At 36.6% G+C, this 23,342-nt stretch overlaps 1 protein-coding gene across 5 annotated transcripts in view; it reads right to left on the bottom strand.

Moving 5' to 3' along the window:
* Nucleotides 1–23,342, bottom strand: part of EIPR1 (EARP complex and GARP complex interacting protein 1) — a 91,376-nt gene that overhangs the window by 19,283 nt on the left and 48,751 nt on the right. For 3 of the 5 annotated variants that reach the window (XM_074861632.1, XM_074861633.1, XM_074861634.1), the window contains one exon: nt 9,701–9,800. In XM_074861632.1, the coding sequence (XP_074717733.1) occupies nt 9,701–9,800 (100 nt within the window). Of the gene's footprint in view, nt 1–9,700; nt 9,801–11,280; nt 23,334–23,342 lie in introns of those variants that run through there. The other 2 variants (XM_074861635.1, XM_074861636.1) reach the window with 2 other exon arrangements.

Genomic DNA, 23,342 nt, shown 5'->3' with positions numbered 1-23,342 from the left:
AATCGAGACAGAAAGCATCACATATCCAAAATATGACTCAGGGCAGAAGGTCTTTGTCAGCAGTAGAAAATACTTTCTTCAACATTCCAGTCATTTTTTTGTTTGTTTTTTTTAAGTCTTCATTTCAACTTTTATCATGTAAACTATTACAAAAAGATGACAACTTTTTTCTTTTCAAACAAAAGTTTAGTGGTGAGGCCAGCACATGCATCCTGCGCTATTTCTTAACAACACATATGAAAAAAATCACATACATGTCAGATTGGTCAAGTCATCCTTGCCTTTCCAAGCAATTCTTAAGTACTTGCAGGAATTAAATTACATCTTTCCTCATATGGATGTCCAACTATGTATACAGCCAAGTTCCAAATCAACTCATGGCAGACTTCTGTTAAAATGAAATCCCAGAAGTTACTGAGTAAGACTTTGGTCAATGTTCTTCTGCACGTCTTCTGTGAACCTGAAAGCAACTGCATGGATTTAAAGGACAGCTAAGAGGTAAGGGAGGGAAATTTTCAGAGAATCACAGAATCATCTAGGTTGGAAAAGACCTTGAAAATCATCTAGTCCAACCATTAACCTAACACTGACAGTTCCCAACTACACCATATCCCTAAGCGCTATGTCGACCCTACTCTTAAACTCCTCCAGGGAGGGGGACTCCACCACCTCCCTGGGCAGCCCATTCCAACACCTAACAACCCGTTCTGTAAAGAAATACTTCCTAATATCCAGTCTAAACCTTCCCTGGTGCAACTTGAGGCCATTCCCTCTTGTCCTGTCACTTATTACTTGGTTAAAGAGGCTCATCCCCAGCTCTCTGCAACCTCCTTTCAGGTAGTTGTAGAGGGCGATGAGGTCTCCCCTCAGTCTCCTCTTCTCCAGACTAAACAACCCCAGTTCCCTCAGCCGCTCCTCGTACGACATGTGCTCCAGACCCTTCACCAGCTTCGTTGCCCTTCTCTGGACACGCTCGAGTAATTCAATGTCCTTTTTGTAGTGAGGGGCCCAAAACTGAACACAGTAATCGAGGTGCGGCCTCACCAGTGCCGAGTACAGGGGCAAGATCACTTCCCTGTCCCTGCTGGCCACGCCATTTCTGATGCAAGCCAGGATACCATTGGCCTTCTTGGCCACCTGGGCACACTGCTGGCTCATGTTCAGCCGGCTGTCAATCAACACCCCCAGGTCCCTCTCTGACTGGCAGCTCTCCAGCCACTCCTCCCCAAGCCTGTAGCGCTGCTGGGGGTTGTTGTGGCCCAAGTGCAGCACCCGGCATTTGGTCTTATTGAAACTCCTACAGTTGGCCTTAGCCCATCGCTCCAGCCTGTCCAGGTCTCTCTGCAGAGCCTCCCTACCCTCGAGCAGATCAACACTCCCACCCAACTTGGTGTCATCTGCAAACTTACTGAGGGTGCACTCGATCCACTCATCTAGATCATCAATAAAGATGTTAAACAGGAGTGGCCCCAAAACCGAGCCCTGGGGGACACCACTCGTGACCGGCCGCCAACTGGATTTAACTCCGTTCACCACAACTCTTTGGGCCCGGCCATCCAGCCAGTTTTTCACCCAGCGAAGCATGTGCCCATCCAAGCCATGAGCAGCCAGTTTCACCAGGAGAATGCTCTGAGAAACGGTGTCAAAGGCCTTACTAAAGGCCTACTAAAGGTAGACAACATCCACAGCCTTTCCCTCATCCAATAAGCAGGTCGCCCTGTTGTAGGAGGAGATCAGGTTTTCATACATAAAGAAGAAATCCTCATGTAACAGAAGGAAGTCTGCAATTTTCCTTTCTGGAAATCCAAGAAATGAGCTTAAAGGAAACAAAACTAGTCATTTGGAATCACAAATGCCTGTTCAAAAAAACCCTTTAGCTTTAGTTTTAATTCATGCCTAAATATACAGACACGTAAGCAAGTTTTCTTGAACTCTTCCTTCCACTTCTTTTAAGGCAGAAAAGTTGACTACAGAAGGAAAACATGAGAAAGGCATAGTTTAGACATCCATCTCACATGAGGATTTGGATTTGTGCTATCCAGAAGATGAAGACATGCAGCTCTGATGGCATCACTGGATACCGAAGGAAAACAATTCATGGCAATATTTTATAAACTCAAAATGTGACTTACAGTAAGGAAAAAGAAATCAAAGGAAGTGATTAAGATCCCATGTCTACTTTTAGATCACAGAATTAGGTATTGTTTTTGCATTGTGCAAGGATGACACATTGACTTTAGAAAAAAGTCTGGACGAAACAAAATCTTGAACAGTGTAAAATGGTATTCAGAATATTGATGGATTTAACATTGTTTCTAAGCGCTTAAGTGGATCAGTGCCTAAAGCTAGCGACATAAGAACAATAATAATGATATTATACTACAATTGCATGAGAGCAATGATTTCAAGTAAAAATAAAAGGTTCTGAAAAAAATTAAGCAATGCAGTATGATCGAAATAGAGATGTCTATGTTATTCTCAATGAAGGACGGGGTTTTACAAAAGCAAAGTATCTGAATATAAAAAATTCTATCCTAGCTTTGAAAGACTAATTTCTGTGTGTTCGAATGAAAATTTCAATTACTCCAACTTATTTTTACGAAAACATCACTAAGATCTGAGATGCCTCTTTTTCTGCTTCAAATTTTGATCTCATAAGGACTGATTTGGAAAGAGGAAAGGACAGGCAGTATCCTTAAAAAAAAAAAAAAACCAAACTGTAAACAACACATTAACCTCTAGAGAGTACAGAAGTTATCTAGAAAAACCACAAGCAGCACGGAGACAGTGAACCAGTTGTTCATGTTCTTTTCCAAAAAAAGAGCTATGGGCCATCCGAAGCCTGTAGGGAGTCAGATTCAACAGCAAACAAAAGAAAGTGGTTCTCCACTCGATGGACTCCTTGACAAAAGACACTTGAATACATAAAGCTTACTTATGTCCAAGAACACAATAAGAAAGTACTTGGAAAAAAGACCTATGGAGGATTACACTAATTAGACAAACCCAACCAGGCTCAGTAAAGAGTAGAAGATTGTCTGAGTGTTAAGGGTAAAGGACCCAATACATTTGCTCCACTGGACTCTTCCTTGGAGTCTACAATGGCTGCTGTTTCAAGCACAATACTGGGGCTGGATGGACTCGAGTATGGACCAGCATAACCATTCTTAGAACTGAGAAGCATGAAGCAGACGAGTGGCCAAATTTATCAATTTTTCTCCTGAGGTGGCTGACGGGGCTGTACTTTTCTTCTCTCACAAAATATGAAAAACAACGGTAGAGGACCAGTTCTAAAGTTCTCTAAACTTCTGGATGAAATGGTAACTGGAAACTGGTAACTGGAAACATGTAGTTTTGTTCCCTCACTACACTGTATCTTCATCTAATAAAGAAGTTTTTATAGTTTTTATATGCACAACTTGGGTTTGTTTTTCTTTTTTTTTTTTTTTTGTTAATGTATGAACTGAATCTAAGGTAGAAAAACTAAAAATTAATAATTATGTCACGCATTTGGAAGGTCACTTGTTTCCCTCAAACTTTAACACAAAGCATTAGAAAACATCTCCCAAGAACAAAATATTTTGAAAACAGAGAATGTTCTAATGCTCTAATTTGATTAATTTTGAGTTTCATATAACATCTTTCTAGATAACAAAAAAAGTACCAAATTAAAGTAAATGCTACATTTCTTAGTATACATAAATGATTACCAGTGAGACTCAAGCAATGTTCTCATAAGGAAACAAAGGCTAGAATAAAAATGTTAAAAATATGAAGTTTTCGTTTCTGTTAATTAAAATCAATCCACTTAGTAGAGTGCAATATTAGCCCACAGATTAGCACCTTAGTTTCAGAATTTTCTCATTTGCAAAAACTGGATTATCAGTCATTACATAGGGAGAGCAAAAGATGCAAATTTCTATGTAAAGCTTAACAACTGCAGCACTCTACTAAATATTTATCGATAGATTGATACCCTGTATTTTCTTTAAGGAAATTACTTTGTTTTCCTTTCTTGACAAAAATGGTCATTACAATTTGAAGTACACAAAACATATTGTTGGGGTTTTTTTAACACTTAGAAATTATTTGAAATACAAAAAAAAAAAAAGTAACTCTTCTTGTCTCCTGAACCATCTTACAATCATTTGCCTTTTCAAATAGCCTCATCATACTGGCAGCTCAGAGTCATTCTCAGAGTAGCTAAATAACAGAATCTACAACACAAGATCTACAGAATCTACAAGAACACAAGAATCTACAACAACAGCAAGAACATATTTTTATTTCTTAAACACAAGTTGTGTGCTTTATACTACAAAAAGGAAACTAAACATCAAGTTCACCCTCTGAAATATCTTGTTATTCCTATATACTGATGATGCATTCCAAGTTTCTACTATCAACAGTTTTCATCATTTCACTCCTACTTCTATGCTATAGTTAAGGAGGCCATTAAACAAAATTGATGCCAACACCAACTCTTTGAGAGCTAGTCTTCTATCTTCCTTCTGACACAGTAATTTCTCTTTCATTTTTCTTCAGACAGTTTTTTGCCCTCCTTTAATTAATCTATATTTAATCTAGTTGCAGTAATTATGGGGCACTCTACAAAGTTCTCCTTTAAAGTCCACAACGTATTTCCTGCCTTGAGGAACAGCAGCCATCTTGCCAAGAAAGCATCTCATGCTTATTCCTAACATCCTCCTACATTTGGATATGTTACTTTCATCCAGATAGACTGTGAAATCTTCCCCACAAGATCTTCCATCTTGCCTGGAATGCCACTGCCAGATATCTTCTGTTGTTCTGAATTAAGATCACCTATACATTAAATGCTACTAAAGAATCCAGATTGGACAAGAAATCTAAAAGGAATCTAATTAATCATTTGGATAAAAATGATCAAAAGCACACCTCTACCCTCCCCTTCGTGAAAACATAATGCAAACATAACAATATCTGTATTTTAACATCTCCATTCCATCCTGTTGCACTCATCTGTCATTCCAAACACACTGCATTTACCCCAAGGAAGAGTTCTGGTGATTTGGTGACATCTAACCTAAAGTCTGTGTACAGAAATATTAACTGTCATCTTTTCAGAAGAATCTACCCAGACCTTGTGGATTGGTTGGGCTTCTCTTGGGTTCAGCTAATGATTATAAATGGCAAAGAATAGCTAATTTAATTGCAAAAGGTAATGATGCAGTGAGCATAAGATTAGTTTCACCCCAGAAGGTAATGTCCTCAAAACAATAACAAAGGGAGTGATCAAAAGGACAGGAGAAGCTTGTCTTAATGCAAATACACGTAAATATTTTGTATTAAATACTGTAATGAAGAAACAAGTTAGCAAAAAAAGTTGGAAGTGGAAAAAAAAATGCCGCAAACCCACAGAACTGTATAGTAAGTTATGGTTAGTTAATATTTCTTATGGCAGGTTGACCAGATAATTCAGCGAATGAACACACCTGTAATTTTATTACAAAGCAGCTCTGAAAAAAATGGGAACCCTAAAATTCTTCAGGCTAATTCTAATTAAACAGTGCGACTTGTAACTCCCAGGCAGATAGAGTAGATGAACCCAATAAAAGATTCTGAAGTTTTGATCAGTGTAGACAAGCAGAAATTTTGGTGTATGCAAAATTTTAAAAACACAAATATCTTCAGTTTTTCACCAGTACTACATCCAAGTTTTAGATTAACTTTTTCACAAACATAAAAGTCCATAAAGAGTAGCATTGGGTTTACCTCTTGCCATTATAATTAATATTCCCTATAATGCATACCTATCCAAAACCAAAGCAACTGAAATGTGTTCTTAAAATATGAAGACCAGTGCTGCACCAGTGTAATTAATACCTCCTTACTTCTATTACCTGACACAGATACAGTGGACCAGATCCTACTTTTAGTTAATGATGATGATGTCATTCAATTTGAACACCATCATGTTTTTGACAAAAAGGGAAAAAAATTCAAACACACTGGCATTATTATTATCTTAATTCTAGGCTGTGGATTTATTCAGTTAAAATAATGTATTCACACACAGAGGTACATGTTTTTTTCACTTATAAGTCTACAGCAACAGGAGTATTTTGTAAAGACTTTTTCCCCCTCAACAGTCCCTACAGAATATGCAAGTTTGCTAGTTACTGTGTTGCCACTGTTTGCTAGAATCAAATAGCATGGTAGGTGGTAAGACATCAGTGGCTAAGACACGCCAAAGATGGTCAACCTTTTATCCCAATGAGCAATAAATACGATGTCTCCTTTCATTTAAATAATCTCCCTGTGTATTCTTATATAAAGCAAATGTGGACATTCTGGCAAGGATTTTCTACACAGCACCGACAGACACCTTAGGAACTATGAACAGTTTCCATGGCCTCTCTTCAGAAACGCCTCCCCTCTTTTTTTTTTAAAAAAAAAAAAACAAACATACATGTCCCCTTTTTAATGCTTTTAAGAGTTGATTTTTTTTGCTGTAGGCTGTTCTATAGCTGTTTTCAAGGCCAAAAAAGTTCTTTTTATTAATACCCCAGAAAACTGTGTTTTTACACTCTGACCAAAAAGCATTAAAATACAAATCATGTGCTTTTTAGGGTTACAACATATTTTGCATTCAACAATCCCTTATAAACAGGATATGCGCAGAAAGAAATTTCACCAACAGCTTATTGGCCTATAAACACTTCTTGTACATGGTGATAACCAAATGGAAAATATATTTATTGCTTACCCCTATCAACGTTGTCTTTTAACCAACCTGTTCTCACAGATTTCTCTCTCACATTCTAAATACTATGGCAGCAAAAGGTGGGTAGAGTGTTACATTTTTTTTTGTTTTTGCTTGTTTGGGTTTGTTTTTTAAACAGAAAGCCATCTCAGTAATGAAACATTTCTTTTTCCTCATTGCTTCCTGTAACTGTCAGTCCTACACAATTTTCTGCATATAGAATTGCTACAGAGTAACAGTTATTGTTTTTCAGCCTTCTAACAGTGAGTTAATCTCTTAGGAAGGAGGTAATTTTCAAATATTTCAGAAATACACAACAATTGCTTCTAGGCCTGAAAAAGCCTATGATACTGGATTTTAGGTTGTCATCATTTTGATTACTAAGAAGTCTATGGTAGGCATTTTAAGAGATGCTCATGCTTTCCTCTTGTTCAGGTAGGCTCTGGTTAACTCAGGAACCAAAAGACATGTTTGAGACAAATTTGTGGCAGACAAAAATTCAACAGGAATGCAACAATACCAGTCATAGAAGAGATTCACCTGGCTTAAGATTTAGATGCCTGGAGGTATGTTTTCTGAGAGTCAAGTTTCCATGGACTCTCAGTATTAATCTTCACTTTAAAAGCAGTCACTGACTCAGTGACGAAGCAAATACCATCTAAGAGTAACTCAGAATTGTTGGAGCAGAAGACTGATAATGGTAAACAGTTATTTCCAGGTAAAATTTTAATCACAACCAATTCTAATCTACAGCGCACTGACATGAGATACTAGATTATTTTAGACAGAAATATAGAGAATCAGTCAAATTCTGTATCAGGTCTCCTGAGAGCCTAACTGTAAAATCTAAATGACACTCCTAATTTATGCAAACTAAGATTTTTAACAAACACTTGAAAATGCTCCTATCTGAACATGTCAGTCAAGACTTGATAGTTTTCATAGTTTTAGCTTCATTAGATAAAGCAGGTTTTTATGATGCAGAATTTCACTTTTGGTTTTTCTTGTTTCCTTTTATCAAATATAAGCATATAACAAACATCACAGGTTAAATCCCCTTAGTTCTTTTATCACTTACTTTGCTTTCTGAAGACTTTATTTTGCTATCAATATTTGGCATATTTTAAAAGTAACAGAATAAAAGATATTCTGTGTAAGGAACACTAACTGAAATACTAAAGGGATCAGCAAGCTGAATATTGCTTTGAGGACAGGAATACTGATTTCAAAATCATACCGAAATTACATAGTTTGGTGAGGAGTCTAGTCCTCTCCAAAATTATGCAGATCACAATTCTAGCAATGGAAAGAAAAGAAAATGGAATTCATAGTTACATTCACAAATATTTGTGTGACGGAGTGAAGAGGTTAGTTCTGAGGAAAGGAATAGTAAAAGGAAGACACAACATACAAGATTTTAGTAAATACATCCCAAGCAAAATAAAATGAGATAAAAAAATGAAAAACTTGGCATTCATTACAAGATTCCCACACATACAAAGAGACTGGTAACACACTGGACAGCATTCCAAAGGAAATCATATTTCAGAGATTAGGAAGAAATTTGATACAGTTATGAAAGGGTGGTTGGGACAGTGGAAAAAAAACTAATTAACATTCAAAAAAACTTTAGCAAGAGATGACAGAGCTGCCCAAAGAGAGAAAGGGATAATGGTGAGTAGTCTAAAAGTCCTAGCACTTCAAGGAGGCATGAAGAGCTATAGCATGGAAGCAGCACCACCCTCAAAACTAGTTTTTCAAGAGGTTTAAAGAAGGCATTCAAAATAAGTCTGTGTGTTATGCAGGCATTAGAAAAGAAATACTGACTAATGCAGGAGTAATGCAAATCCAGTGGATACAATACCACAGACAAGCTCGTAGAGGTGAGCCTTCAGAAACTCTCAACATCAATTTGATAAAACCAAACACTACTTTGAAGAAGCCTTGGAAGGTAACATACCCCTAACTGAAGTTCCATGCGAAAAAATGCTGGCTTCGTCATCTAGTGAAGGAACCCAAAGGGCTTAATTATGAACATAAAGGATTAAACTATATTACATTACATTGACACTATGCAAAATCTAGCAAAACCGTAACAACTCAAGACATCATCTGTTTGCACACAGTTAGATGGTACAACAGGGAAGAGTTTATGGCTAAGCAACTGCCAGTTGAAAAATGTGATTCTGTAGCATCCAAGAAAAGAAACTAACCCTGAACTGAGGAATTCATTCAAGAACTGAAAACAGATCAACTTAATGTCCTTGACATAATCAGTTTCCATTTTTAAGGACAGTGACCTAAATGACTCTATACAGAAACATTCAAAGACTTCTATATACAATCTATATCATTACACATAAATGAGCAAACCGTGCAAAACAAGCAAAGGTGGCATAATCAGACAGAAATCTATTCCAGTGACACCTTTTTATATATGTTCCTTAATAAGAAGATTTTAATGAGTGAAATAATCTGAACAGTGTAATAGTAATTTAATACTGAAAACTCAAAGCAGTGCATAGTATATAGAGAAATTTATATTATGCTTTTATGTACAACAAAGGTTGCAAATTAGAGGGCTGCATGGTATTAACATGAGTTAATATTCTGTTATCTGAATTTAATAACCCTTGGCTTTACCGATCACCAATTTTTCCCTCATACATGTTTATCAAAGTAGCATTGCTTTATTTTAGATTATTCACTGTAAAATCGGTAGGAAAGTAAGGGGAAATCTAGAAAAAGGAAAAATATTTAATCACTAGCAACAGATAAAAAATATTACTCTTAAACATTCCTATTCAAGACAACCAATAGAGTATTAATTTCCCCATCCGTGTTAAATGCAACAAGATATTTCTGAAGGAGTAGTTAGAGGATTAGCAAATTCTAGGCTGGTGGATGTTTGTACTATATTCAAGTATATCATGATTTGTTAAAAAAATTTCTTACCACAGCTGTGGATGAACTTTCCTGTAAATCCCACAATAATATGTTATTATCAGCCAGTGAAATAATCTTTTTACCGTCTCCCATTGGTTCCCACATAACACTGTAAAACAGAAACAGAAAAGAAAGAAACAACCTAACATTAAAATCAATCAGAATTTGCACTAGGAAGCCATTTTAACTCTGTGAATCTAATCTATTCCAAAACATATTAAACGATATTCCTTATGGTTTCCTTCAGCTAAAACCTGTCCCATATTTTAAGTGCAAAATCTGCCATTAACTAGCAATCTAGCACATTTTACACATACTAGATGAACATTATCACAGCATCATTTACTTAAAAGCTATGTGATTCCAAACCTAGGCTTGCTTATGGAATCTTTTAGTCAGTGCTAATGCACACATCCTTTTCGAGTGCCCTTTGACATCCTGCCCAAATCTATCGCAAAAAGGAATGCCATCCAGTTTCCCTCGATGCTAGCCTAACTGTAAAAAGAGAGCTTCTTCAAATCCTTACTCCATTTGACATCCAATCTGCATCATATGGTGATCATGCAAAACAATGATTACGCCATTGTAGCAGTCATTCAGCATACATACACAGAAAAAAATGGAGACCTCGACACACTCACTTTCAAGTGCTTTACTGTGAAACCTCAAAGTTCTTCATATGTAATGTCGTGCATCCCTTCTTAAAGATGCACCAAAAATCATAAGCCTCAGAGCATTGATGCAAGCCTCTTCCAGTTCAGCAGCTGTCATTATGACTCAACATATGCTTTTTACCTGTGATTCACCAGTTTCATGCAATACATGAAGGAATGCAAAAAAAACCAGTCCTCATGTCTAGTTCTGTTTTGAGAAGCAGCATATTCAAGCCAGTCAGTATGGGCAGCGCAGGTAAATATATGCACTATAACCCTAATAAATTTGCTGGAGATAACACAGTAAGGTTAAAAGAATAACACTTTTCATTTGATGAGAATAGGCTTCCACACCCAACACTTCCTTGTAAGAATTGTGCAACCTCCCAATTATCTTATGGCTGCAACACAATATAGTTAAAGGCAGAGATCACAACTTTAGTAACAATAGCTACATGGAGAAATGTCTCCCCATCTCTAGAAAAAACCTTGTTACTCAAAGGCATTTGATGCGCTGCTCTCATCCTCAGTGCATATATGAAGTACCTCTTGAGGTTTGTCAACAGTCCATCACCAGACATAAGTTTAACAGTATGTTTAGCTTTTTGCATCAATCAATTCAGTAGCTGGATTGAAGAGATGAAAGGAGGTTGCATGAGTAGATGCAGCCTTGGGCAAGTGAGTCCAACATTAGGCAGCCACTAGCTGCCTTCCTAACTAAGTGCTGCACACTATGCATGCTCCTATTTTATCCCCAATTTTTCATTACTCCTACCTTCCTAAGGCAGTGGGTATGACCTGGCTTGCCCTAGATCTAAGCTATGGGACTCTACGTAATCTTATGGTATAAAACACAAGGAAAAGAAAATAGGAAGTTGCAGGTAATACAAAGAAGTGACATAGTGTCATTTTTTCACACCATAAGTGAAACACAACCTTGGTTATTCTCAGCAGATATCTTCCTCTCAAAATCCTCTTGCTTCTCCTGTGAACAGTTTCATTGCTTTTTACTCTGCACAAGCAGATGACTGCACCCCTTTGCTGTTACAGAGAACCCAGACTATGCAGACAAAATAAAACTATGCCAAAAAAGAAAATTAACACCAAGTAAATGAAAAAGCTGGAACTATAACTAAAAGGGTGTGTTGGCTGACTGCTCCCACTGAACTTCTCCCTAAGGCAACAGAGCAGATAAAAGAAAGGGCTAGCTTCTGCATCTATCTTCTGCTGGAACCATAACCTTCATCCTTATTACACTGTCAATCCATGGAAATTAACTAATTCTAAAAGTTCATTTGTAATGAGCTGTTTTGCCAGTTGACGGGGTCAAAAGAAAGGACACAGACACCAAGTTAAAAAGATAAGCTTATTTTACTTTAGTTTAAAGCAGCAGAAAGAATAAGCAAGGTAATGCACCCAATCATTACTACATAGAGTTAGCTATACTGATTAAGAAAGATACATCACCAATTGCCCTAATACTTTACCATCATCCAGATGGGTGCTTCAGCTAGGGAGCCCCGTCACAGCGAAGGATCGGAGAACTGCTCCTGGCAATTGGGAAGTCCTACGCAGTGCGTCCACTCATAGGTGAGGTCTCCATCTTCGCTGTGAGAGGGTCCTGCTTTTATACAGTTTAACAAACAAATCATATAAAAAAAGGGCATGAAAACACCAGGTAGATTGGCTTCACTTCACTCAGGCGCATCCCGGATCTGGCCAGGATCCCAAGCGTGTCCAAGGAGTTCCTGTCTTCTAGGAAACAGCTGGCTTAAGGTCCAAAAATATATTCTTTATCTATAGTTTTCAGATGATATTACCATGGTCGTATTTCATGCTGAAATGATGCTGGTCGGGAGCTTCACTCAGAAGTCAACTCTGGATCGAGGCCTATGGTTCAGGCCTTTTTATGTCATAAGGCCTCTTGTATTAGGACAAAAATCACTTCATTTAGCACATTAAGGTATCATCATGTTTTCAAATGTGTTTTAACAAGGACACGGGACCAGAATGATTCTACAATTTGCTTTAAATTGGGCTGTTTTGTCTGTGGTATTGTCAATCTTTTCAACAGCATTTCTTGTTAAAGTTGTATGGAACAACTTGGGAAAACTTACAAGCAACTGAAAATGAGTGTTGATAATAAAAAGGAAGCAGTACCAATTATCCATTCAATCACCAGTTGCCCATAATAATGAGAAGTAACCAACTGGCACTGGCATGGGTATTTCAGAATTCCATATAATTCTGCTGCACAGATATATCAATTAGATCCTTCAAAGAGATTAAAACATTTTATGAACACATACAACAGGATTAAAAAAAATGAATGCATTATAACCTGCATGTGATCACAGCTAACCTTCCACAATCCAGTTTTCCAAAGTAAAATTGAAAGACATCAGGATCATCTCACAACTGAATGGATAACTAAGAAATCTTAATAAATGTGACCAGAATCAACTGGAAGTCCACCATTTTTTTTACATATTGCTGAAAGTATAACTAGCATTTGGTGTTGATATATGTAGATATATTTTTAATTATAGATAATGAAATCTGGTTTGACCAATTAACCTTAAAGAGTTCTTCCAGCCAGAGATCAATATTCTTTATGTCTGTTGATGTATTTGCAGCTTTCCTGCACTGATCACTGAACTTTCAGTTATAAAAGCTTGATTGGAAGCACTTTCTCTGATGTTTTCAAAGGTAGGAAGAAATCTCACATCTTTGAGTGTCACTGAGTTTCAAGGTAAAGAATTTTTATAGCTGAATACAGTGTGCTAATTAGAGCCAATTATAACCCAGCTGACATACCTTGGAATGAAAAGGTCTCTCCACATTCACTCTGTCCTTGTGAGATGCCCATTGTGCTTCTATTTAATTTGTCTTTTATGAAAGTTCATTGTTTTATGGGTGTGGTTGTAGTGATCATTCAGATTTTATCATCTAAGTGAAGGTTACTCAAATCACTCTTTGTAACATGTTCAGCTGTATTCTATAGTCATGACTGAATTTTAAACATGAAATACTGGGGAGAAGGTGGGGGGAGGAACACTGGTGAGTTGAAAAAAAAAAAAAGGCTTTCAAAGCAAGAAAGAAATTTTTGAAAAACTGAAGTTTTCATTTAGAACAATTTTCAGACACTCCTTTAAAAAGGAAAACAGATAAACCAGGCAATACCATTTTCCTGAGTGTGCCAACAGTTGCTGATGCTTACAGTTTTTGGAAATGGACAAGATAATTGTCAAATTCATAGCTGCCACTCAGAAATTGAGTGTCAACTTCACGGCTGCTCTTTAGATAATCTATAAACAGCAGACAAGCAATTATATTTGTTGCCTTTTACGCTATTGTGTTATCATCTGACTCCCGATGCTTCAAATTAGATTCTAGCTGGTAGTTTTTGGTAAAAAAATTATGTCTACAGAGAACATTTTCCTAGTAAAGAAAAAAGAGAATTTAAAACATTCACTCAAATGCACACATGAAAGGACTCTATTAGCTGTATTTTATGCTGAAAAGATAGTTAACACCATCATTTATTAACGTACTGAGCTTTTACAAATGAACAACTCAAAGTTCTCCATTATAGACTAAAGAAGAATAAAGCAACATGCAAACACTTTCATAGATGTGAACCACAGTCAGCCACAATGTGTTGGACAAAGCAAGCATTAACTACTGCTTAACCATAATTATAGAAGTGACAACCATTTATTTCTATGAGTGGAAAAATTTTGCTAGACTGAAAATTCTCATGCACAGCAAAATGGAAAATACACGTAAACATTTGGCAACTCAGCAGAACATCCTGCAGCCTCAATGTAACCCATCAGAAAAATTCATGTATTATGGACTCAAATATCCTGCCTTCTTTGCAGTACAATAATTCAAATTTAAAGATGACTCTGCTAATCAGATAATTAGGACATTATTAAAATAGGAAGGAGATTGGACTGAGGACAACCTAGAACCCACAATTCTTACTCCTTATCCAAGCGCTCTACAGAGTGGCCACATTTCTGAATGAATACAGTTCTGGTTATTTTGCAATGCATTGAAGTTCATGATGCAGGAAGCACATGTAAGTTATGCTTTGTCTCAAAATTCTCAGCCACTGAGATATATTTTGGTGTCCAACCCCGCAAGACACAGTAAAACAAGAACCATACCTTCCTAAAAAACTGAAAGATAAGGTGAATTTATTTTAGCCTCTTTTTAGCTAAGAGGTTGCTGAGAAGAATGAAAAATTAAGTTAAAGATTATTTTGGACAAGAACCCCAAAGACAGCTGGGTTTTATTCTGGTTCTTAAATTATTTTTACATTCTGAAAAATAAAACTGCTGTACAAATACAAGAGAATTCACTGTGTCCTTGTGGGGTGACACAGAAAAAGCACTTAACTCTAAAGTACTTTTAATTTTTTTTCCCTTAAATTATCATACTACAGTGTTGGCAACCACATAAAGACTTTTTGAAAAAATCATAAAGCAGAATGCACAATATTTGTATTTACTACATCTCTTTGTCTACCACACTGCGATTAAACACCTTTATAGTGAGAAAAAGAATTGTGATTCTTGCTTTACAGGCCCAATTAATTTCAGCATTGAAAAGGTAAACATAATAAAGACATCCTGAATCCTAGGAGTACAGAGTCTAACAGAAAGCATGGTAGTGAATTTGTTACAAGAAAGCAAGATATAGGACTCATTGATTTTAAGTAGGAGTTCCTGGATATCCATTTTGTAGAAACAACTATTAAATTCCTGTTGAGCTATTAATGATTTAAAGTGATGACCAACATGTGAACACCTGCATAGTTCATTAACAATCTCAGATTTATGTCTGGTTAGCCATGGGTTTACATATTAATAATGCTTAAAACAGCAAAGTAAAATCATGCAAATTGATTATACAGACTCTACATATGAACTGACAAAAGCTGTTACTGGTAATATTTCAAGTCATGAAATGGGAATTAACATCTCTAGTCTGTAGTTTAACCAATTTACCTACATTCTGTATATACTTGCAGCACTAAGAGTAATTACTGGTGGACGCAAAGCAGGAACAAGCTATGTAACTAAATGTGTGAAACAGTAAAGAGCAAGATGTACTTTCTAGAAAAGAAGCCATGACTAACCATTTTCAGACTCGAGACATCAGTCAACCATGCTCTACTGTGTGTATTTTATTGTTTAAAAAAAACCATCACCAGGTTCTATACACAGACAGTTCCTGTAGAGTGTGTGGTGAGATTTCTTATGAGTGTAACTACAGTTGTTCAGACTGCAGTAACCTAAGAAATCCTAAATTACTTCCCATTGACTTGTGGGTGAAGCAGATTCTTTCTTTTGTGCTCAGAGAGATAGTCCATATGAAAATCCCACAGAGTAAGAAATATGGGTAGCACTAATTGGAATACATGCTATGAAGTAGTCTTGTAGCATGGTCTCATCAAGGTCATGGGGGTTCTCCATGTTTGTTTGGTATTGCAGACAAGTCGATTAATGATATTAAGGTGAATTTTGCCTGTTTATTGTCACATGTATTTATTCCAGACAGATGAGGAATATTAGTTCATCTTTCCAGAAAAAGTTCTGCTTTCAAAGACGTAAAAGATATGCTAGATTTTTTAGGATGCTGCCTTCTCCTCTAAGGTCCACCTCTTACTAGCATAACCAGCATATTACCCGGATTTTTGCTCAACTTTATGCTTGTTGGGATAGACTGTTCCTGAGTTTCAATCCTTGAATATTAAATAGCTTTTTTGGACCCCTCTTACCTCTAGGACCCGACCACTTGGGACTTATTCAAGCAAATCCCTGAAGAGGCCAAAGTCTGTCTCCCTGAAGTCAAGGGCTGCGAGCTTGGTTTTTGCCTTGCCTCCTCCTCTCAGGATCCTGAACTCCACCATCTCATGGTCATTGCAGCCAAGGCCACCTTTGACCTTCTCATCCACAACCTGCTCTTCCTTCTTTATAAGTAAGTATGAGGTCCAGAAGACTTATCTCTCCTCATTGGCTCCTCTGTCACTGAGGTCAAGAAGTTATCAATGCTCTCCAGGAACTCCCTTGGCTTGCTTATGCCCTGCTGTGTTGTCTCTCCAGCAGATACTGGGGTGGTTTACTCCACCACAAGGACAAGACCTTGCAAATATAAGGCTACTTCTAGCTGTCTGCAGAAGGCCTTATCTAATTGTTCTTCCTGATGATGTAGCCTACTGTGCCATCTGTAGCAGTCTGCTCTTTAATCCTTACTCACAAGCCCTCATTTGTCTCATCATCCATCCCCAGATAGAGCTCCATGAACTCCAGCAGCTCTCCCTCAGAGAGGACACTCTCTTCCTCATCATCCCAGCCTGTCCTTCCCAAAGTGCCTCAGTACTTTTCTCAATTCTGTCTGCAGCTATTTTGTCTATCAAACCTGAGTAACTGACAAATGAATTATCACATACAGACAACACATTTCCTAGTCTTTTAAGTGGTGATAAACAGTTATAACAACACCAGGGTACAAGAACAGACTATAACCCCTGGCTTCCCCTGTTGTGTTGATTTCCATTAGGCTGGAAGTTATAGCACTGGTTTGGTTTGACCAGAGCAGTACTGTTAAATACTAATGTGTCTTCAATTAAGAATGCACAGTCACAGGATATTTCCATAACATCTCTACTATATAAAAGATAGCTTACCAACAGATCTCCCACTATTTTCTTGGGGTTTTTTTGTTTGTTTGTTTCTGTGTGGTTTTTGGGGGTTTGTTTGTTTGTTTTTTAACTGTAACCTAGGGGGCTGTTTTATTCTTATTTATTCTCTTTTGGAGGAGAGAGAAGAGCTTTTTGAGGGGTGAGGGTGGGTGTTAATTAAAAAGGTTATGAATTGTTTCTGAAATTCTATGAAACATCAAATACAATCGATTGTATTCTTCAGAGTAAGAAAGTTAGTACTTCCTCAAAGTAATGAATACTGGATTACTTAGAACAAGAATACTTAAATATTATGGCAGAAACACTTGCAAATAACACTTTAAGGCAAATACACAAAACCCTTTTAACTTTATTATGTTTCATCCATGCCTTCCCATATTCCTCAAGTGCTAAATACACGTCCACACATAGGACAGCTCTTGCAAAAGTTACGTTAAGTTTCTGTCACATTACCATGATGAATATTTTACAGTAGTATTTTAATTATCCTACTGATGGCTAAAATATCTGAGGACTCAATGGCTATTTTAAAACATTCTGGAAGTTCTTTTTCCTTTTTACAAGTGTTTTAGAACAAGTCCATGTGAGATAGGTGTGCTGAGACAGCAGAATGCATTATAGCTGTAGGGTTTTTTTGGTGACCTATCTATAATAACAAAAGGTCTAGAATATATGCAGTTAAATTACTATAGCAATGTAGTGTTTTGGCAGCATAATGATACCTGTTGAACTCCATATCCCATGCCAGAAAAAGACTTTATTAAGCATAAAGCTGTTTATCTGGTTGGAGGATCTGCAGATACTTTTACACAGACAAATATTTTTAACAGTTTTAGGAACAATTTACTGAAGAGCTGAAACCTATTTATTAATATGAAAATGAATCAAGTGACAACACGCTTTGGACAAGAAACATGTCCAAAGAGGAACTGTTCGAAAAAGTATGAATATTTTAAAGATCTACATGAGTATTAAAAGTTGTTTTCACCTTCTTTCTTAACACCAAAAGGAAAAATGCTTCAGAGTAAGGAGTAACACATTTCAGACGCTGACAACAGATTACTATTACCCAGAATTAACTGCTATATACAATGAACAGCACATGTGAAAGAATAGAACCTTCCAGCACATATGAGTTTCTTCAGTGAAACTGGAGGGGGGGTGGGAAAACTGTGTAAGGCTAGGATTCATTTCCAAAGCAGATGGACAGAAGTCACATAACCTCTATTGTTCTACAACATACTGCTTGTGGAACAGCTGCTGCCATGGACACCATTTCCATTCTGTTGCTTGAACAGGGCTTAAAAAAAAACTCGAAGTGAATATTATGGATATGTGACATGTCGTGAAAGAAACATATAGCCAGCTCATCTGTCAAAGATCAGTAGGTGGTCAACCTAGGAAAAACTTTTTAGTAGTATTAATGTCTGGCAGGAAAGCACACAGCAAGCTGTCAGGTAGAAGTCCTGTCCAACCTCTGGAGGTCACATGATGCCAATAGTTTTTTCCATGTACTAACATAAAGATTAAGGGCTGAAGCAAGCTTGTTTGTGAAACTGCTGGAGTGGGCAAAAGCAATCTCTGCAGACTCGTTAAGGAAACACATATCTACTTGTTGGGGGGCAGACATGGCAATTTGAATATTTTCATATGGCATATTTTAAAAGATGGCAAGATAGATATAGCATATCCTTACTAATTTATTGCTAATTGTAATAAACAAGATATGCATGGTTGGAGGGGCGGGGAGGGGGGGGGCAGGACAGGACACAGACACACAACACCCAACAAAACAGAATATTCCTCCAAACACACTCCAATGATTTGAAACACATGCCTAAAAAAATTAGGATTGCCCAGGATCTGCACTGATAGTTGAGAAAAGTCACCACTCCTTCTGTTCAGAAGAAGAGCAAAACCAAGAATGATAAAGGTTTACACGGACCTGGCACAGATGTACCCTCTCTAACATCCCTAATCCAGCTACTCTGGGTACTGGGGGAATTTGAGGTGAACAGACTACAAGAAGTAGCTGTGACTCTAGCTAGTCTGGTCTCACTAAATAACCTCTCCATCACCACTGCCTGAGACTGAACACTGGGCTGGATGGACTGTTTGAGGCTGCAAAGCACCTCTTAACTCTCACATACATTTTACCAAATAGATGCACTTAATTACAAATGTACAAGGATCAATTTTTTCATCCAACAGACATTTCAAAGACCTGAATTTTTAACTACCGTGTAAGCACTCTAATCATCCCAGAATATTGTGCTAGGAAAGAATTCTACTCTGAGGAAAAAACATTCTAAATAGTAAATGCTTAATGGGGTTTTGGAGAGCAAACTAGAGTCCGAGACCAAGAAGACAGGGACACCTGTGCAAAGCTAGTTCCTCACGAACATTTATAGTTCTCCTGTATAACTAATTTTTTTCCACAGTTCTGCAATATTATTTTTTTAATGTTTCCCACTAACTTTTTAAGCAATTCAATAAAAACTGAAAATAAAACCAGCTGGTATCTATTTCACCTGAAAAATCAGTTGAGGCAGACTGCAACCATATTTTTTTTTTTGTGCTAAGAATAGCTAAAGTGGCATTATAAATAGGAAAAAAACCCTTTTAAAAATAGCTCCGTTATCTTTCAGTGGAAAAATCTCAACTATTTTGGCAGTAAAACTAGAGAATATGACAGCACAGTGAGAACTGAAGCAAAAAACTACTTTCAAGTTGGGAAGAAGTGAAATAGTACTCTACAAAACGATTATTTTTTACTTGTAGAGCAACGCAATTTCTGTACTATTTTCTGTATCACAACTTATGAATGGAAGGTAAACACAAACAACTGCAAAGACTTCAACAAAGCTAATTTTCATTTTAAGCATATGAAATCTATTGAATTTATCAGAAGTGGTCATAAGTGAACTGAATACATAGAGCAAGTTCACATAGAAGAAATACAACATCTTTTTCCCTTAGTGTTTGCTTCAATGTCTGATTTTACTTTCATGAAGTTTCTCTCATCTTTACAACACTAGAGTCAAATAAATTCTGATCAAAAATTAACATAATAAACTGGGCACATAACACAATGTTTTAGTAATTCACTATCCAATTAATGTATTGCAATTATTCCCTAGTAAATGTGATTAAATTGAATAGCTTAAAGTTTTAAACTTACATAATACTAGCCACTCAAAATTACCAAAACCAATCAAGGGAATGAAAGAGAGACATGACAGTTATAAATTACTCTACTGGTTCCAGACACATTTTAGAGGATGATAAAAGGGAAAAATGAGAGAGAAAATGTGAGAAAGAAAACAAATGGTTGAACATTTGGATTTATATATAATACATGGATTTATTTACAATAAATGATAATCAAAGATTCAAGAGAGCAAAATCCTGTAACGAATTCAGGATATCACAGAAGAATTAATAAGGGGGAAGAGAGAGAAGTAGAACATAAGATGCAGTTAAAATTTTTGCCATTTTAGAAAGGATCAGAATATAAAGGGGTGAGTGACAGTACTGCTAAGCAACTGTAAGTTACATTCCTAGTGAAGACACTTGTCATATAGTAAGTTCTTCCAAAAAACTTTCTCTGTACCTCACCTTTGTAGTACCAGAGGTGGCTGATGGAGAATGTAAATGCATGGAATGAATCAGGTGTGAAAGAATTATTCTTAAATGCTGATCATTTTTTGAATCTGTCACTAATTATTAAGCTTCACTGATATGGTTCTCCTGATAGCTCTAAAATTTTGTGCATTATGTGAAAAAAATGAAAGGCCTACAGTACAATTAGTATCAGCTGGGCAGCTGTTAAAAAAAAAAACAACCAACCACCACCAAACAACTAACCTAAAAGCACCTGGAGTTCAGTTTATATCCCAGCCCATGCAATTGGCACTCCTGACACTCTCAAAGAAACCTCTACACAAATATCGAAGAGATCTCCTTCCTCACAATTATATTTCTGGTACTGGGACATATGAAGAGTTAAAGTAAAAGAAGGTATTCATACCAAAAACATTATGATTGCATTTATCACATTCTTTGCTATAAAACATACCATCCTCCTAAAAGGTGTGTTACTTCCAGGTTTAAATTCATTAGATATAGTCCAATTATTTTGGTCTTTTTACTTTTTAAATGAAACACTAAAGGCAGAATTTTAACATATAACCTGATGCCTATCAGAGGGGTACTATAGAAGAATTAATGTTACCAACATCATGACAGGAAATGAAAGTGTTACCTGAATGCAATGTGAAAGTGTTAGAACTATTAAAAACAGCATTTTCACTTTTCTTTTGAGTTTCAGATTCTCTTACTTCTTGGCTTTTTTATTTGAGACAATGTTTTGTGGTTTGTTGGGTTTTGTTTCTTTCTCAAAATACTATTTTAAAGGCCAAAAAGAATAAGTAAAACACTTCTGGACCTCAATTCTGAAATACACTTACTCGCCTGTCTTCAGGAGATCAATTACAGATGTGCTTAACTTTCATCAGGTGACTGTGTTCATTAATGGAATGAACATGATGAAACTGAGGCAATAATATGTTATGTACAGTATCTTATGTATCTTAAATAAAGTAAACGTCCACTCAAGTTGAAAGGACTGTTGTAACAAATTTGTGGTTTTGTAGAAAGCCAGCCTTAATGAGGCTGCTCCACACTGTGCAATCACACAGTCAAAGAAGAGATGGTATTTCTCAGTACTCTATCTGGAGGCCTTAAATGAAATAGCAAATAAGATCTGAGTACTTAAAAGTCTGTAGGAATAGCTCTTTTATAGTAACTTTCTCCTTTGTGAATTCAAAATTATAGTTTAATATTTTAGTGATAAACATCCCAGAGTTCTTGAAACATCTGTGACTTTTAAAAAAAAAAGTGTAATTTGTCTTCCTCCTTAATTTCTTTTAGATGTGGTAATATTTGCAAATCCATAGTTAGGATTGATTGAGTGGGAGACACTAAAAAAATTCAACTTCAGCAAGCAGAGAAGCTTAATGAAGTAATCTATCATTATTCCTAACATATTCATACCTTCCCAACCTTTTTTAGCAGCTAACTATTGTTTTCCATATAAAACATGAATTCTTCATTTCTCACCTTTCAGGCCTCCCACAATTGAGCTCTCACTTTTCTTGTCAGTGTAATCTCCATTCATTTTCCCTTTACAGTTGTACCTATGTTGTCCATCTAACGCTCTCCCCTTATTTATTTTGCTTTTATTTTATTCCAAATTTACTCCATGGACGACCATCCAACTTAGTTCACTTGTTCCCCCTCACTTTTGAAGGGCACACATTGCTACCGAGCAGCATCCACCCTATTTTATACCTGCCAAATTTGGAAAGCAAAAAGGAGGCCATTAAGCAGATATAGGCAAGCCTGCTCCCAGCAGATGCCAGAGGAGAAATTCCATCTTTGCGCCCTTACTTCTGACAAAAGAAAAAGTCCCCGCTGAGTTCCAAATTCAAGATCTCACAGATTACACTTCCTCTCATGGCCTGTAGTATCCTCCTCCTTTGAGGACTATCCTGTCACATCTACTATCAAAAAAGTCTGTAGGAAAACTGAGGAAGTAGAAGAACAGTAGTTTACTCCTAAAATGTAAGTCTTCAGGATTTTAACAGACAGTTTTAGGGATTCCTCCAAGCTACACTCGGAGGAGTAATCAAAATCTCATTAAATACTGTCCTGTTTCCTTGGTCTCTCCTATCCAGGCTGTACCTTGGACTGCTTCTTGCAAGATACACAGTGGCAAGTTCCTTTAATTACTGAATCTTAAAACATTTCATAGAGCAACATACCTGTGGTTATACATGTGTAACACTGTGTGAATACATACATTTATCTACAAAATTAAACAAACAAACAAAAGCTTTTTCTATAAACACACAAATCTCCATGTATTTTTTTTTCCCCCACTGTGGAAGTAATTCACTTGGGAATTTTACACTTGAAATCTTTGCATTTTGTCTCATGTGAGGAACAGTAGGTAAAGGATGAAAAAAAAGTCTTAGGCTTGAACCAAACAGAGCAATTAACAGACCTATTTACCTAATTTAAGCACCTGCTTAATTTTCTGAACTCTACTACATACAAGAGTTTGAGTAAAAGTTCTGACAGGTCCCAGATTCGAAGCTTAGACACAGTAAACAATCTCAGTAACTGAAAGTGACTAGTTAATGCTTAATTTTTAAATACAGTAACTCAAGCAATCCAGATAAAATAGAACAGTAGAAAAGCACATTTCTTTTTCACTTGC

This window comes from Strix uralensis, chromosome 3, assembly GCF_047716275.1.
Source record: "Strix uralensis isolate ZFMK-TIS-50842 chromosome 3, bStrUra1, whole genome shotgun sequence".
In the NCBI taxonomy this organism is placed as follows: domain Eukaryota; kingdom Metazoa; phylum Chordata; class Aves; order Strigiformes; family Strigidae; genus Strix; species Strix uralensis.
Note: the sequence above shows the minus strand (reverse complement) of the source record. Positions and strands in the feature narration are given on the sequence as shown.